The sequence below is a fragment of the Xiphophorus couchianus genome, chromosome 3 (assembly GCF_001444195.1).
Source record: "Xiphophorus couchianus chromosome 3, X_couchianus-1.0, whole genome shotgun sequence".
In the NCBI taxonomy this organism is placed as follows: domain Eukaryota; kingdom Metazoa; phylum Chordata; class Actinopteri; order Cyprinodontiformes; family Poeciliidae; genus Xiphophorus; species Xiphophorus couchianus.
The window spans coordinates 14,836,685-14,852,949 of record NC_040230.1 but is presented as its reverse complement, the minus strand read 5'-3'; the positions used below and the strand labels follow the sequence as shown (position 1 = coordinate 14,852,949).

The 16,265-nt window shown below is 40.9% G+C and overlaps 1 protein-coding gene across 2 annotated transcripts in view; it reads left to right on the top strand.

Moving 5' to 3' along the window:
• Positions 1-991: 991 nt before the first annotated feature.
• kcnn3 (potassium intermediate/small conductance calcium-activated channel, subfamily N, member 3) overlaps positions 992-16,265 on the top strand; it is an 85,094-nt gene continuing 69,820 nt past the window's right edge. The window contains exons 1-2 of one of the 2 annotated variants that reach the window (XM_028013068.1): positions 992-1,551; positions 2,169-3,289. In XM_028013068.1, the coding sequence (XP_027868869.1) occupies positions 2,195-3,289 (1,095 nt within the window). In that variant the 5' untranslated portion in view covers positions 992-1,551; positions 2,169-2,194. Of the gene's footprint in view, positions 1,556-2,168; positions 3,290-16,265 lie in introns of both variants that reach the window. The other variant, XM_028013067.1, reaches the window with a different exon arrangement.

Sequence of the window (16,265 nt, the reverse complement as noted above, 5' to 3'; positions counted from 1 at the left end):
CAGAAAGGAAAATATCTATGCTGTGGCTTGTGGATTTGTGGGTCTGTGCTGGAGTCCAATAAGGCTAAACTACAGAAGAAGACAATGAAATCTTGAGTCTATTTATCTCCTGCTCCAAGTATCATCACTCGTAAACAGAGGAGAGCAGTAATAGTTACATTTACCAGAGTCACGTCTCTGTTTGAGGAAAATACTGTCTCCCGCACAGAAACTAGCACTTAAAATTTTCCCCTTTGTGAACTATGGCCTCTTACGAGAGTAAAGTCAAAGGGCTCTAAAATCTCATCTGAATTTTTGTGGGCTCTCTCCTGGAGCCGGGCCTGTCAGAGTCTCTACTTCAAAGGGCAGCAGGAGGTCACCTAGAAGTGGGCCCACCTCCTACAGGGAGAGATGTTGAGTTCCAGCTAGCAGGCAAGAATCATTATAAGTTGGCATCTGAGATCTGAAAACTGCCAAATGTTGATTAATTTAAACTAGCATGAAATCATGGCAGAATTTCATTATGTCTTTCTATAAGACTAATAGGGAAAATTTTATTTTCTTTACCAGCTGTCCCCTTATTCTTGAAAAAAAATTTTTTTAAGGGAAAACAACCCCCCCCCCCCCCCCCCCCCCCCCGACCCACCCAAAAAAAACATGCATTGAAGAAACTACACTAGAAAAGAATACACTGTTTCCCCGCCTTGAGAAACAGGCAGAGACGTGTTTATATATACACAGGTGTTATACGCAACCAAAAGCGTGGTTCTCGCCTATAATGTGGTCTCAGCGGCACCAAATGCCACATCGCCATATGGGTGATGTTTTTTGGGGTTGCAATAAAAATAATAATTACTCGGAAATAACCAGAGTACAATAAATTAAACATCCGTTCGGCGGCCATATCGCGCGCATATCCTGCCACCTGTTTTCTGCGCTCGCTTCAGCGTCCAATGAGGAAGGAGCGGCGGTTCTGGAGGCGGAGAAAGGACGCAGAGAAGTTGGAGGAGAGAGTGAGAGTGAGAGACAGAGACGGAGAGACGGGGAGCTGGGGATTGAGTGTTATAGTCGCTGTTGTCACATATTTAATCACAGACTTTGCTGCTCATCTTTGGATTGTTAAATCACACCCAGGCGAGTTTCTCCCCCCTTTCTGTTTCTCTCCTTTTTGCACATTTTATTGACGCGCAGCCACAGGTTGGCCCGATTTTAATCCAGTCACCAGTGGATTATTCCTCCCCATCATCTTCTCCCTGAAGCGGGTTAGAAATGTGTACCGTCGAGACATACGCGATGATCGTTTTAGGGGAAACAAACTGAACATTCAAAGTAAGGAGGAGGAGGGAGAGACATTCATTCATTCTGCGAAGAAGCGACGAGCAAATTTTGTCTTTTCTTTTGGTGAGACAAGGACCTGTGGAGGGGCTGAGAGGAGACGAAGCGGAAAAAAAGACCAGGGGGATGGCTCTGACAACATGAGAAAGAAAAAGTGTGGTGGTCCTGTTTTTCAACCAGCCAGTGATTGAACGCACCTAACCTGGGGGGCAAGGATCGTGGGAGAAGAGGTCGGAGGTAGGTAAGGGGGGAACAGTAGGGAGGGGTAGTGAAGGTATCTGGTTATATCATACTGAAAGTAGGTTATTGCATTTTGATCAGTCGCCGGCAGCTGATCGCAGCCAACTTATGGTTAACACAGCCTTCGTTGCAGCCACGCTTCTCCTGCAAAGGCAAATTGACAGATGTGAAATTGTTATTCTCAGAGTCTCTAAGCCTGATCTGATTTTTATGGGGGTAAAGCCAGAGGATTCCCTCCCTCCCCCCTGACTGACAACATCAGTGTAACACAGATGACATTTTATGGGGGAGATTTCTGGGCGAGCTGTGGGATGTGAGAGAACAAGGAGACACCGGGAATCAGAGGGACTGAGGATAGAGAGAGTGGCTGGCTGGGCAGCTGACTCAAATGTGACTAAAGGAATAACATTTCCTCCAAATTATGACAGCCTCACTGCACTCTATTGGCCCTTTTTGTCACACATACCCAACATTTGGAGACTTGCTCCTCATTCGTTTTGATCTCAGTCCTTCCCTTTCATGTTTGTCTGTTGCTCTGTTGTGTTGCATGAAGAAAAATGTGAGTAATCATCATCTGTTTGTGTTTCTTTCCCCCTCTGTGTGTTAAACTGTAGTCAGGTGCTTGGCCACAGCTCTGACTATGGAGCCTCCCCCTTCTCTGAGCATGGCTCTGCTAGGAGGGAGCGAGGATGAGGACCAGCGCTTCCTCCTTCCTCTGGGCAGCATATCCCATCCCTCCACGGCTGGCAACCAGCCAGGATCGAACCACTCCAACCATACAGGAGCTTCAAGTATCGATCGCCTGAATGGCAGCACCCCATCGCCGTCCTCCACCACACCCAACTTGCCTCTGGCACCCCTCCCTAAGTTACCTCTGTCCTCCTCCGGAGCCCAGCCTCTGCCTCAGCCCATTCCCAATGCCCTGCACCCCACCAGTACCCCACTTTCGTCCTGCCTGGGTTCCCAGCACAGCCTGAGTGGAGACAACTCCCCAGTCTATAATGCCCTCTTTTACTCCTCCCACTCGCCCTCCATGGAGCGGGACAGGGACAGAGAGCGTGACAGGGAGAGGGACAGGGGCAGCAAACACAGACAGGCCAGTCCACTTGTCCACCGCAGGGACAGTAACCCCTTCACGGAGATTGCCATGAGTTCCTGTAAGTACACAGGTGGGGTCATGAAGCCCCTGAGCCGCCTGAGCGCCTCCAGGAGAAACCTCATAGAATCGGACAGCAGCAGCGAAACCAAAGAGGGTGGCGTTTCGGCTGTTGCTGGGGCAACGGCGACTGGCGGACATGACAGACAGCGAGACGCCCCTCCCACTTACTCAGAAACCCAGTCATCTACTCACCAACCCCCTATCCAGAGCCCCCCAGAGATTGTGATCTCGTCCAAAGAAGACTCACCGTACCCCAGACGAGGGTATGACATCACTGACTCCACATCCAACCAAATGTCCATCTACCACCAGAACCACGCACTGGTGGAGAGTAGGCGGGGACAGTCTGAGCGGGGCAGCAGGCAGGGAGGGGTCGGAGCAACGGGCAGTGGGGCCAGAGGCAGCACCTCCAAGACCCCAAAACGAAAGAACCAAAACATTGGCTATAAGTTGGGGCATCGCAGGGCGCTATTCGAGAAGAGGAAGAGGCTGAGCGACTACGCCCTCATCTTCGGAATGTTTGGCATCGTGGTCATGGTGATTGAGACTGAGCTGTCGTGGGGAGTGTACAACAAGGTGAGTATGATGTATCTTCACATGATGACAAAATGTCAGACATGTTACTGCTGATTACATGAGGAATTTAATATAAAAAGCGTATGTTACACACATTACATAGCAGCAAAATATTAGAAGGCAATGCCAAAAAGGTTTACTTTGTTGGCTGGTATGATTGGTATTCTTTCCTTCAAATAAGTGAGTGAACATGATTGCTAAGAAATTGAAAACCAGATAAGTTATTTATTCAAAATCAGCAACAATTGTCTCATGAGATGACTGATAAGGGAGCATAATTTTTTGTGTACTGTTATGTTTTTAATTTACTTAAAAAAAGAAATGATTAGCAGTTGTTGAATGTCTGGTGATAAGTGTCAGGGCACCAGACAGTAGACTTTTTACCGAAGATAGTACCTCCAACATTTTCAAGCCAAATATTGTCTACAATGCTAACAAAATTGTGCATATTGGCTGTGCTCCTTAACACAAATTTTTAGACACAACATGAATTTTTGTCATATTTCTCTAAGACTAAAAGGAAGTATTTATACACGAATAAATTATAAGTTCTTGCAGTAAAATCATATGTCTTTTACATATGACATATGTAAAAGACATAAGATAAAAAGCTCCTCTAATATTTGCTTTTAAAAATATAGTGTATCTTACAAAAATGCACTGATACTAGTTTTAGCCAATTACAATTTATGTTTGAAGACTATTATAACAGCTTACCTTCTTTTCTAGTCTTTATCCCATAAGAGTTCATTCACTGTTAATGTTAGGAGCAGGGACAGTGTCACACTGTGTGTGTAGAAAAACAGTGCGTGAAAACAGGGTTTCATTCATTTAAAATAAAGACAAAATGACTTTGATTTGTTATTGTAAATGGTCTGTAGCATTTTATGTCAGCACTTCGTGCAAACAACAGTCTCTATGGGGCCTTTCCCATCAAACTGGTTCCAGTGCTTAACTGGTACAAGTGCTTACTAAGCACCAGTTCTTTGTTTTTCCACAGAGATAAACCCTGGCTCAAGTCCCGAAAATCTGGAACCGTCCCAGCCCCAGTTCCCTGCTTAGCAAATCTAAATTCCTCTCAGTTTAGTTTTTTAACAATCAAATTTAAAAACTCAAAACTCTGAAAACATTTTGCTGAGTCTTGGATTAGCATCAGAATAAGAAAAGATGACCATTACTTATCGTGCAGCAGTTTCTTTTGAAATCACCTGTATTTACACTGAGTCAATAATTTAAATTTCCGACTCAGTCTTATACCACTGTGGGTCTTTTAATATATCCAGTTGGTGAATAAATGATGCTATAAAAGTTTAGCTTCCATTTTTCAGCCCATGGTTCAGACGAGAGATCAGCATCAGGATTGATGAAGAATGAAGTACTGCTTATTGCAGGAATAATAATATATTCATTTGTTTAAATTACCTCAATGGACTACACTAATTCATAACAACAAAGAATGAAACAAAGGGAGGATCAGAGAAATAACAAATGAGATATTTATAATGGTTTGGCTCCCACTTGACTCTCAGGTGTTGGAAATGCCAAACATAAAGATTAAGAAGAGGTTCTAGTTAAGAACGTTCTAGGTGGAAAAGTCCAACATATGTTTTCCTTAGAGGACGTAGACCCTACCCTCAACTCTTAGATTTCTTAAAGGTTACAGAAATGCCCAAACCCAGCTTGTTTCTTAAGAGACAGAGGTCTTAGGCGCAGTAGACATAGAACACAGCAGTTTTGCTGTAATGCAGTCAGCCTTCCTGGTATCTGCTAAAACCAGCTCCGAGTTAATTCACTGCTTTGCCAATTTGACAAATTGTTCCCAACGCCGGTATGAATTAATATTTTGTGGCAGATGGCTCCTGTTTGTATCTGAAAAAAAAATCTGGTACAAAACCACCAAAACTGCAGAAATATGAAGTGGTGAAGAATAAAATACTTAAAACCTGCCGAAGCCCAGATTCTTTATGAACAGCTGATATGCTGAAAATGTGGTTTCCTTTTAAGTGGCTTCCTATATATTTTGCTTTCTAGAAGCATGATACAAAACATTTTAAATACTTCTTTAAAGTGAGAATCAACCCTGGAAATATTCCTCTGAACTACCATATCATGTTTGTAGTTGCATTTGCCAAGGTCTGTTAAGAATCTCTTATGTTAACTTTTCTTGTGCTGTGTATTGATATGATTACTTGTGTCTGCAATGCATCTAAAATACTTAAACAGCTAAACAAATGAACTGGAATAATATGGTACCGTTTAGTCAATATAGTTGTTTCAAAGGCATTAAATAAAAGTAAAATTAGACAAATAATAATTATAAAGTCTTAGTATAACTGGAGGTGTGAATTGGCAAATGGGTGAACTGAGCTGGAGCTCTTGGGTCTTGTAAAGAAAGTCACCATCCAGGTTACCCTCATCTTAATGGGTCAACAGTCAAGTTAAAAAGACACATTTAGCTGACAAGATGAGGCTTTTAGCCACATTTTTTAAGAAATTAAGTATGCTCAATTTTCTGTCTTCACAAATGGAGCAAAGGCTTCACAAATCTGTAATCAGTGTAGCTCGATGAGTGTTCTTCATTAGCTCACTGGGTCAACAAGAACTGCTTTCCTTCTTACTTCAAATAAGGAGTCTCAAAAATAAACTCAAGACAAAATTCAGGAAATCTTGGAAGTGAATCTTATACTTCTAAAAAGCAAGTTTATTCCTCTTTAAATGATAATGGTAATGTTGTGGGTTGAGCAGCTGAGTTGAGTTGGGTTGAGTAGCCTCTGGCTAATGCGAAACAGCGTATTCTGCTCATTCTTGGTGTTGTTTATTGGTTTGGATGATTGAAATGTAAAGAAAAAATACATATTTGCAGTTTATTCGTTTACCAAATCTAAGTAGTGGCATGTCCCTCCTCATGCTCGTCAACAGCTCGGTCACACACTGTTGTGGAATGGCATTCCATTCCGTGAGCAGCATTTGCTGCAAGTTTGCCACTGTGGCTTTATCTGTCACTCTGGCATAAAGACAGCATGCTCCCACAAATATTTAGTGGTGTTGAGGTCAAGATTGCAACAGGTCACTCCGTCTTCTCCTCTTCCAAATTGTGGATGTTGTGTTTGATAAACCCTGCAGTGCTGGGGGAACTGTTGTTATTTTGGATGATGCATTAGTTCCCAGCTTGTGATGATGTGGAATTGCAATGGTTGCATGAGTGCAGTCCTTATTCTCAACTCGAGCAGTCAACAAGCTTTCCAACACCTTAAGATTCATTGTCAAAATCATTATTACAACAAAAAAAAATCTACCAAATACAAATTACTTTAATTTTTGTGTTTGATAGGCAGGGGGTGTTCAATTTAAAGCACTCACCTTGATATCCAGAGCCCAGAATATTAGTTTAGACTTAACCTGACCAGACAAAATCACAAGCTCACAGCGACTGAATTGCACTTTGCTGGACACACTTCAGTTTGACAAGAAAAATATAGTGCCAATTTAACACACCCTAGTGAGCAGCCATCTTTACCACTTTTGTAGCTTCTAGTAACTCTTCACACAGTCAGACCAGCTCTGTACACACATGTTGGAGGAACGTTGTGCACTGTAACGACCAAGCTTGACAGTAGCTGCTTCTGGGTGATGTGATGCAAAGACACAAAGGACATGCAGGGCAGATTATCAGTAGGAGGCCAGGATCTCATTTGTCTGTGTAATGGCCAGTGTAATAAGCTGAACTGGCCCCTGGCTGTTTTTGTGTGTTTATTTTGGGTGTGTATGTGTGTTAGTTAGCCTCATAGTGTCTTGTGCTCACCTTCCTGATATCCCTGCCCTCATTCCATCCTTCTTTTCTGCTCTGACACATCACAGAGGGCTGGTTCTCTTTATCTAATGAGGCGGAAACATTACTTCCACAGCTTGTCACAGAAGGATCATGGATCATGTAAAATATTTGGTGGCACTCTGATTTACAGGTAGCCGGTTAGATGCTAGGCGTGCTTCGCGTCCCTTTCTCAAAGTGTGTGGCCTCCGATTTATCGTACTGGTCACTCTGGGATGGGATTTTCCTGCTCTGTGCTGCCAACTTTCTCTCTTTTCTTCTCCTCACTGCTGTATTAAAATCATCGTTTCAAAAGCAGTCTCTTCCTATTAATGAAAATGTATGGGCCTGAATTTGTCTTTCAGTTCTTCTTTGTCTTTTTCTCCTCGCTGCCCGTCCGACAGTCGTCCTTCTCAGAGGAGACGGCCGGCACTTTCATGTCGTCTTCCACCATCTGTCCCCTCTTTTTTATTTTGAAATCCCTGTCCGTTTCTTTATCCGGGCTTCCTTTTGTTCCTGTATTTCTTTCATTATTCTTTTTTTCTTCCTCTTCTTCGCTTCACTTTCTTACTCCTTCTGCTTCCCTGCTCCTCGCAGTGGGCGTCAAACTGGGGGAGTGTGATCGGAAGAGAGAAGCGGCTGAGTGAGAATGAAAGTCTGTGGAAGGATGGAAGAAAGGAAAGGCGATAATGAAAAGCCTGATTTAGGTTCTTAAGCTACAATCAATGCGGCCCATCTTAAACTGGCAGTATTGTCTATCAAAACAAATGAATGGAGATCCCATGTGTTTGAGGAGGGTAATGCCAGCTCCGTCACCTTAATGAATAATCTATAATCACTCTTGTTAGGAGTGGAGTTCAAGGAAAGCAGGATTAAAAAACCCTCAAACTTTTCAGGAAAGCTTTCTCCAGGATAGCACCCAGACATCTAAATGTGTTCTGGCAATTAGTTTTAGTTTGATTTGGTTTCAGTCCAGCAGATACTGGAGGACCATCAAACAGCTCAAACACTCACTTAGATATCTGAGAAGGACAGAGCCCCACCGGTTGTTGTGGTGAAAAATGGATGGCAATCATGGGATGAAAGCGAGATGGGAAAGAGAGACGAATGGGAAGGGAGCCCAGAGAAAGGTAGAGAGACGTTCGTTCGTTCAGCTGAAACCCATCTGAGGGTGGAAGCTTTGAATGATTTCTTATATTGATCTCTGAAAATCACTCACCCACACAAGGTCTGTCCACCCCCAGATACATGAACTCACAATTGTTGCTGATTTTATTTGATTGTATTTGGGCTGCATTTCGTGTTTTATATTTACTTCTTGAGGCGGTGTGGAAAAGTATAATCACTAGTAACCGGTTTCATCGCAAAAGCCCCTTCAGGTCCATCTCAGTGAACTAGAAATCTCAGTCAAAAGATTTATTTTGATTCAGTATTTAATTACTAAGTGAAATTCATATGTTCCACATGTTTATTTTACACAGTGATATGTTTAAAGCTTTTATTTCTGCAAATTATAATCTCTACAACAATCATTGAGTATTTTAATACAAAAAATATCAGCTTATCATGTATTATACATTATATGAATGCAGCGCTTGGGCTGTGGCTCTGCTGAGGTTCTCAGGAAGCCCATTTTTCTCATTTTCCTCTTAATACTTTGCTGGTGAATTCAGCACAATAACACTATGGTCAGCATGTATTGGTACCATTGGTAGTATAGGCAGAAATCCAGCTGGAAATTGAAATCAATTCGTTGGCAGTAGACAGAATGGAGTGCTCTATTTTTAATTTTGTTAGACTTGGATTTTTTTAGCCACATTTTTTCCTTCCTCTTAACTTTATGCTAACATGCTTGCATACAGCACTCTGTAAACATTCAGCTTCTTTACAATGAAGTCTGGTAGCTTCATTCCCTCCTTGTGGAGAATGTCAATGACTATTTGCTTGACTACTGTCTGTAGTTTCCCCCATGATTGTTTGCCATATCATAGCTTTTTTTAAAAAATGTTTTTGTTGTTGGTCTTACATAATATTCAGGCTTTCTGAAAACTGAATATTGGGTTGCTTTTGGCTGTAAGTCATTACTACTACTACTACTAATAATAATAATAATAATTTAAAAATACTACTATCTAATGTACGAGATTCAACTTTGTAATTGAGTTATTAAATAATAACTTGTGGATGATAGTTTGATGTGCTGAGTTGCACCTGTACATACAGCATATTCTGATAACAGTGTCCATGTACAGTCTCCTGCCAGTGTGTACATATCTCTCAGAGCTCTCTTCAGGAGGTCCAGCTGCTCGATTTTGCTCCCAAAAATAGAGACGAAGAATAAGACTGGAACCGAGTGGGGTGGGCTGGATTTTGCAGAGCGAATATTTGGATGGATAAAGCGAGCGAGGTTAACTTTGGAAGACACGTTCTTCGTGACTGCGAATGTTGCAAGCGAGTGTATCAACAGTTTTTCCGACTCCATCAGCACATTCTGAAGTCACAGTGTCCAACTTGCTGCTTTGTGGCCTCTGTCTTTCATTACCTTTTCGTTCCTTTCGGCTGTCTTCACGCCTGAGCACTGAGACATGAGATCCGCTCGATGAGTTCTGGTCGCAGGTTAAAAAACTGTTCTCATGTATGGCAGGCAGCATGAATAATTGAACTTGCTGTCAGGCAAAATGGTGACTTTTCACTTACAAAGCCTGAGAGATGAAAGAGCAGCGCAAAGCCTTTTATATTCTCTCTATAAGTTATCTTCTGCACTGTACATGTTAAGAGTTCCAGGCACTTTTGCGTTTGCATCTCCTGCTACCTCTTCTGCACATCTCTGTGGGTATTTAACAGCTATGTAAGGACAGTTTTTCACGTAGGGCATCCATTATTGATTTTAAGAATATGGGGGAATCTGTGTGAGAGCAACCAAGGATCTCGCAGACTTTGGACCGGTTGCCTGCCGGTGTCAGTTCAGCCGACCGGCTCCACACCCCGTTCCAGGCCTGCGAAGCAACGCGGGCTATTCTGAGAGAATGCACAGCTGTTGTCAACCACACCTGTCACATCGTCAGCGCACTCACTTTGCACATGTGTGACGCACGGGACGGGCTAACAAGTGGGAGTATGAGCTGTACTTGATGTTGCTCAGCACACGCATCACAAACTGTTGCATTCGGTACACTGTGTTTTTGAGGGGGAAAAAAAATCTAAATCTTTTCATTTTTTATTTTGAGAATAAGTTTAATGTCTCATGAGCGTAACATGATATGCAAACAGCTGTTATGAAGCAGTACATGTTTCCCTCAAAGTGACTGATTGGCTATTTCTGCTTCTGAGGAAGAAGCCAAGCCAACGGCAGCTGACATGAATGAATAATTGCATCACGCCCAGCTAAAACAGATTTTTTTCTATATGACCAAGCCAAGAAAGCATTAAATTATTGTTCGCCCTGAGAACACAACAAAACAAAAAAAAATCAATGTAATGATGATTTATACACCTACAGCAACTGATTTTCCAGTTAAATGTTTCTTCTTTTGTTGCTTGGCTGCCTGATAGTACATGTTGGCAATAAATTTAACAACTCTAAAAGTCAAGATCCGGATTTAGTTACGGGAATGCGTCCATATTGAATGAGATAAAATACTGAGTTTTTGGACAATGAAGGAGAAAAATTCAGTTTAATATATATAAAAAATCTAGCTGTGATGCTCAGGAGCCCACCCAGAGTCAGTAAACAGCAACTAAATGTGACACCGCACTTGTATGAAATAAAGTATATAATATTCTCTGCCTTTATAACCTGACTGGTCCTGTCTCTGTCTCAGTGATAACACTGAGTAGTTTTTAATATTTAATGTAGCTGCTGCATTATGATATGTTTCTAAATGCACACGTCTTTCACTCTCTCATTGGAGACACAGCTAAAATATTTAATACAAACAGGGAAGAGACTCCTTAATAAACAGATACAGGAGCTGCTGCAAGCGTCGAGTACAGCTGCGTCTACTGAGTTCAGATCACCAGGAAGCGACATGGCACAACAATGGGAGTTTACTGGTTTAATCATAGCGGAGGGAGGATGAGGCAATAGATGAAGCAAAAGGTTGAACTTCATCTGGGGAGTCTCCCGATTGTCCGGGAGAAAGAAACGTGGTGATAAACAGGGATGAGCAAGATGAATGGGATGAAAAGTTGTTTTAAAGTTGTTTTAAAGGAAGATGAGGAGGAAAAGAGGGATGGCGAGGGGGCTCATAAGGAGAAAGAAGGGATGAAAATAAGTTATGAAGAGGGAGATGAGTGGGATGGAGGGGTCATACAGAGAGTGATGAGGAGCAAAGCAGAGATGAAGGTGGGAATATGAATCATAAAAAGGAGCTTCACTAAATAGGGATGAAGCCGATGAAATGGTTGAAGAGCAGACATGAGGATGGATGAGTGCCAAGAAAAGGGGTTGTGAAAAGGATTGAGGAGAAAAAGTGGGACTAAAAGGTGTCATAAAGAGAAATGAGGAAGATAAGCACAATTAACAGGCCTCACAAAGAGGGATGAGAAGATAAAGTAGCCAAAAAAGAAGGATGACGAGCATGAAAAGATAGAAGAAGGAACGTGAAGACTGATGACGAGGGTGTGGCATTAAATTTGATTGTAAAGGTTGAGAATGAGAGGGAATGAGACAGTAAAGGAAGATGAAAGATTGAAGGGATGAACAGTGGTTGTGAGAGGAATGAGGAGGAAAAAAATAGACATAGAGAAAAATGACATGAGACATAAGGAGGGATGAGGAGGATGTGTGGGACTGTCATTGAATGGTCATTTAGAGGGTTGTGAGGGAATCATACAGATTGATGATTTGGATGAAAAGGGATTGTTAAGAGAAATTAGGATGACCGGTGAAGTTAACAGTGGGTGCAAAGAAGGATGAGGATATTAGTTGGTATGAAAATGGGCCACAAAGAGGAACAAAAAAGTGTAATAGTTAAGAAAATGACAGATGAAGAGGATACATGCAATGAAAAGGTGACCTAGAGCAAAACAAGGAGGATTATTGGGTTAAAAACTAATCTTAAAGAGAAGATGATGAGGAAGAAAAAGACACATTAAGTACATGTAGGATAAATTTTTACCCTTCATTTCTCTGAGACTGAGCTTTAGCTCTATTATACATCAGGAGTGTTTAGCTGCAGTCTTCAAAGACTGATGTCCTGCACATTTTAGATGTGTACCGGCTCCAACCCAGCAGATTCCCCAGCATGTTATCAACCTGCTAATGGCCAATTCATTTGATTCAGGTGTGGTAAGCAAATTAATGGCTCGTTCACTCGAGTCATTCATTTGGTGTGTTGAAGCAGGGAAATACCAAAACATTATAACCTGAGGACTGACTTTGGACACCTCTGCTCTGCATTAAAACTGATAGTATAACCCCTGTTATTTGTGTTTTCCTCTGTGTTTCTGAATGGCATCTCATTTGATAAAAACTGTTTGACAAAAAAAAGTCATCCAGCCATGAATTAGTTTAAAACTAACTCTAAAACATAGTGCGGTTGTCTAATTCATTCACTACAGTGATCTTTCCCATTTTCTCTTCGCTCCCTCTCCTTTTTCATGTCTCTTAAAGTGAGTGTTTATGTTCCCTCCCTCTGGTATTTCTTAAATATGTCTCCATTTCCCCAAGGGGGTCATTGCCATCTCAGTCAGCTTACATCTCCTTCACATGCCCCTCTTCTGCTCGTACACCATCCCTCCATCACCGCCTTCGCTGTTCTATCTGTGACATTTCTGGCAGGCATTTACTGGTGGACCTCCCTGGACCTTTCTCTGCTTGACCACTTACTGAGGCTGTGTGCTGCTTTCTGACGGTACATGATGATGATGATCGGGGAATTGAACTGCCATCATATTCTTTAAAGGGGCTATCAGCCATCTCAGCACTTCTCTGTCCTTTTACCTCTCCTCTGTCTCCGCTCCCCTCCTCGCTTGCTTCTTAGGGACTTCAGATCCCTTAAGTCTCACCACCAGCTGGTATAAATATCGCCATTTCTTCCAACATGACAAGGTTTCCTCCGTCTGTACGTGTGAGCGCATTGATACACATGGGTGTGCTAGAACTTGCATCATCCGGTGATAACATAAACACTCATGTCACAGTGTGTATACCATCTCCGGCGTGTATACACACGTGTGAAGTGTGTTTGTCTTCATGTCATTTTGTATTCAGCTCTGTCAAAAGTAAAACCCACGGATGCACCTGCTGATGTGTGAGCGCTCACATCGCTCTTTGTCTGGATTTAATTGAGTGTGTATGGGTGTAATAGCTTATTCCAAAGTGAAGTCAAGTGTGTGTATGTGGTCTGTGGGGGTGGGTGTGTCTGTGTGTGTGAGCATTTATTCTGGTAAGGTGCAATCGCTTTTCTGCCTACTGCCTGTTTCCCTGGAGACTGATTGCAAGAAGGCATCACTCTGACAGGAGAGAATCCCAAGGCTAAGTCATTAGCATGCACACACATGGTCATTGATATTCATTATAAACATGCGTACCAGGCGACTTATCTCTGCTAGTCTTGTGTAACCAACATGTGCAGTGCATTGCCTTTTGCATTTGTGTCAGTGCTGTTATGGGGACGGCTGGGGAAAGCCCTTCAGATCCTACCTGTGTGTGTGTGCGTTTCTGTGTGTGTGTATGTGGTTGTGTCTGTGTAGGCGGATGCGTGGCTGCCTTCCAGCCAAACTAAAGAAGCTGAAAAAGCTCATTATCTCTGCATGCTGTCCACCAAGTCAGTGATCAATGCACGCTAATCGCACACTTATGCACAACTGGGGTAAGAAAAAAGAAAATCCACATGGTTATAACAACAAATGCACATGCTTGGGAATATATATTACAGTGTTTTTAAAAGTTGGGCGGATGCATAAAATCACTTCAAAAAATAGAGATAACTGATCAAATTGAAGAACCAATTTATTTCTCAGAACAATTACGTCAAACTACACAACCTACCTGATAAAATGCAAAAGCGTGTCACTTGATCAAAATTTATTCTGAAAAAAAACAAGTATTCATGTTAATAAACGTGTCAGTGTGATCAAAATGAAAAGTCCTGACATCACTGTTTATGAAGAAGATAACCAAATGGCTTTGTTATGTTTTCATCGTGACAGTTCACTCTTTTTTTTCCAATTAAAAAAAGTCAGATCTTGGAGACACCACCTGAAAATCACAAGACTATACTATACACTGTTTGCACTAAACAATCACGTCTGTGAAGACAGAGCTTCAACTGAGAGAAATTGTTCAGTCTTGGAGACATCTTCAGGAAAGAATAATAAAGAAATACACAAAGTCCCTGTGTGGTCCAGTCTCATCACCTAAGTTACTGCTGCACATAGAGAACCACTTTGGGGGGGAATTCCTGAAATGGAAACGAGGAAGTCAGTGTTAGGTCAACAGAAAATCTGAGTTTGGAATACAGCAAACTGTCTTAAGAACTTTTATATTCAAAATGTCTGTTGAAGCAAACGTGCCCGGCTTGTGATCGGCTGTTTACTATATCAGCTGGAGCTAGCACTGTTAGCAGGAGCTAATGCGAAATCAAAACAAATTGGAAAACAATGAATGTATGTTTAGTTTATTTTACATTTATATTCATATTAATATAAATATTTATATTTAGATATGTATTTTGATCACTCTGTCTTAAATCCCTACAGTCAGATAAGAATCTGGACAAGACTATGTGTACCCTCTTACACCAAGCAGAAAACAGTAATCACAAGAACTGCTGACGCTAACTAACGCATAGCATCTTTGCTTAATCTGTATTCAACCAGAAAGGTTAAAATCGCAATTTGCAAGATTAGAGGGAGTAGTGGTCCATTATCTTGATGAACAACATCTCATCAGTCTCATCCTTTATTCACCGCAGACACTCCAACATATGCGAATCAAAGAATTAGCAATGATTTAGCTGCATTCTGGACTTTCAAAGAGAGAGCGTGATTATGAGCTTTGAGTATCAAGACTTTTACTCTAAGCGAAGAAAGTGAAATTAAGCCTCTTTTATTATTTTATAAATAAGACTTTTTCTTTTGGATGTCACACTGCTTTTTAGATTCCTGTCTGATACGCAGTTTTCTTTACCCCTTACAAAAAATGTGTTTGTAAAGTTTCAATATAAATAATTATCTTAGGAATTTAAAAAAAAACTTGAGAAGATACTAATTTGGAAAAAATCCCATAATAAGAAATAAACATTTTGGCTGTTTTGCCATCAATAACAAGTAATAAATAAAAAAAAATGAACTAGATAACAGGAAAACATTTTATTGATAATTTTCCCAGACATTTTAGGAACTTTTAATAAGTAATTGATGACTTTGTGTGTCCCTTTGAGTGTAAATGGAACATGACACAGAGGCCAATTTCTCTTAGCCACTCCTCAAAATGGAATAAAAACAAGAGTATACATTATTCAAATAAGTCAGATGTGTGTTGATCTGAGTCAATCTAAACTTACCTAAACCTTTATATATCTACAGTCAAAGCACTGATTAAAAAAAATTAAAACAAGAATCTTTTGAACAAGAATAGCTGGCATTTATACTGGTTGATATTTTCATGCTGTTATGTGAATACACAATCCTGAGGTAAAGATTAGGGTGATGGCAAAGAGACCTCACAGACCTGGGGCTTATAACCAAAGATAAATTGTCAAAATACAAATGGAAAAATACAAAATGGTTAACTATCAATTAGAAATGTGTTTGAGTTGTTTAAAATATACACAGTTTTATAATCTTGCTTGACTGAAAACATAAACAGAGTTTAGAATTAATTAAATCAAATTTTTACTTACATCATTATATATTTTCAAGCTTTTCCAATTTAATGACATTTTATTTACAGTTTCATTGACAAAAGGAAATAAATTATGAATAAATTTCACCTCTAGAGATCCAGGGTAAAATGTTTCAGTACAGCTGGGTCAGTGCACCCTATTCTGCCATCCCATGAACAAACTAGGTCAGCAGAGGCAGTGTGTGAAAATAGATGTAATGCCATTACTAACCAACTATTTACACATTTTTGCTGTATGAAAAAGAGGCTAGACTTCATGTCTATGATTGAATTTAAAGCTTTCGTTCTTGTATTTTTTATTTTTTTTTTATCAAAGT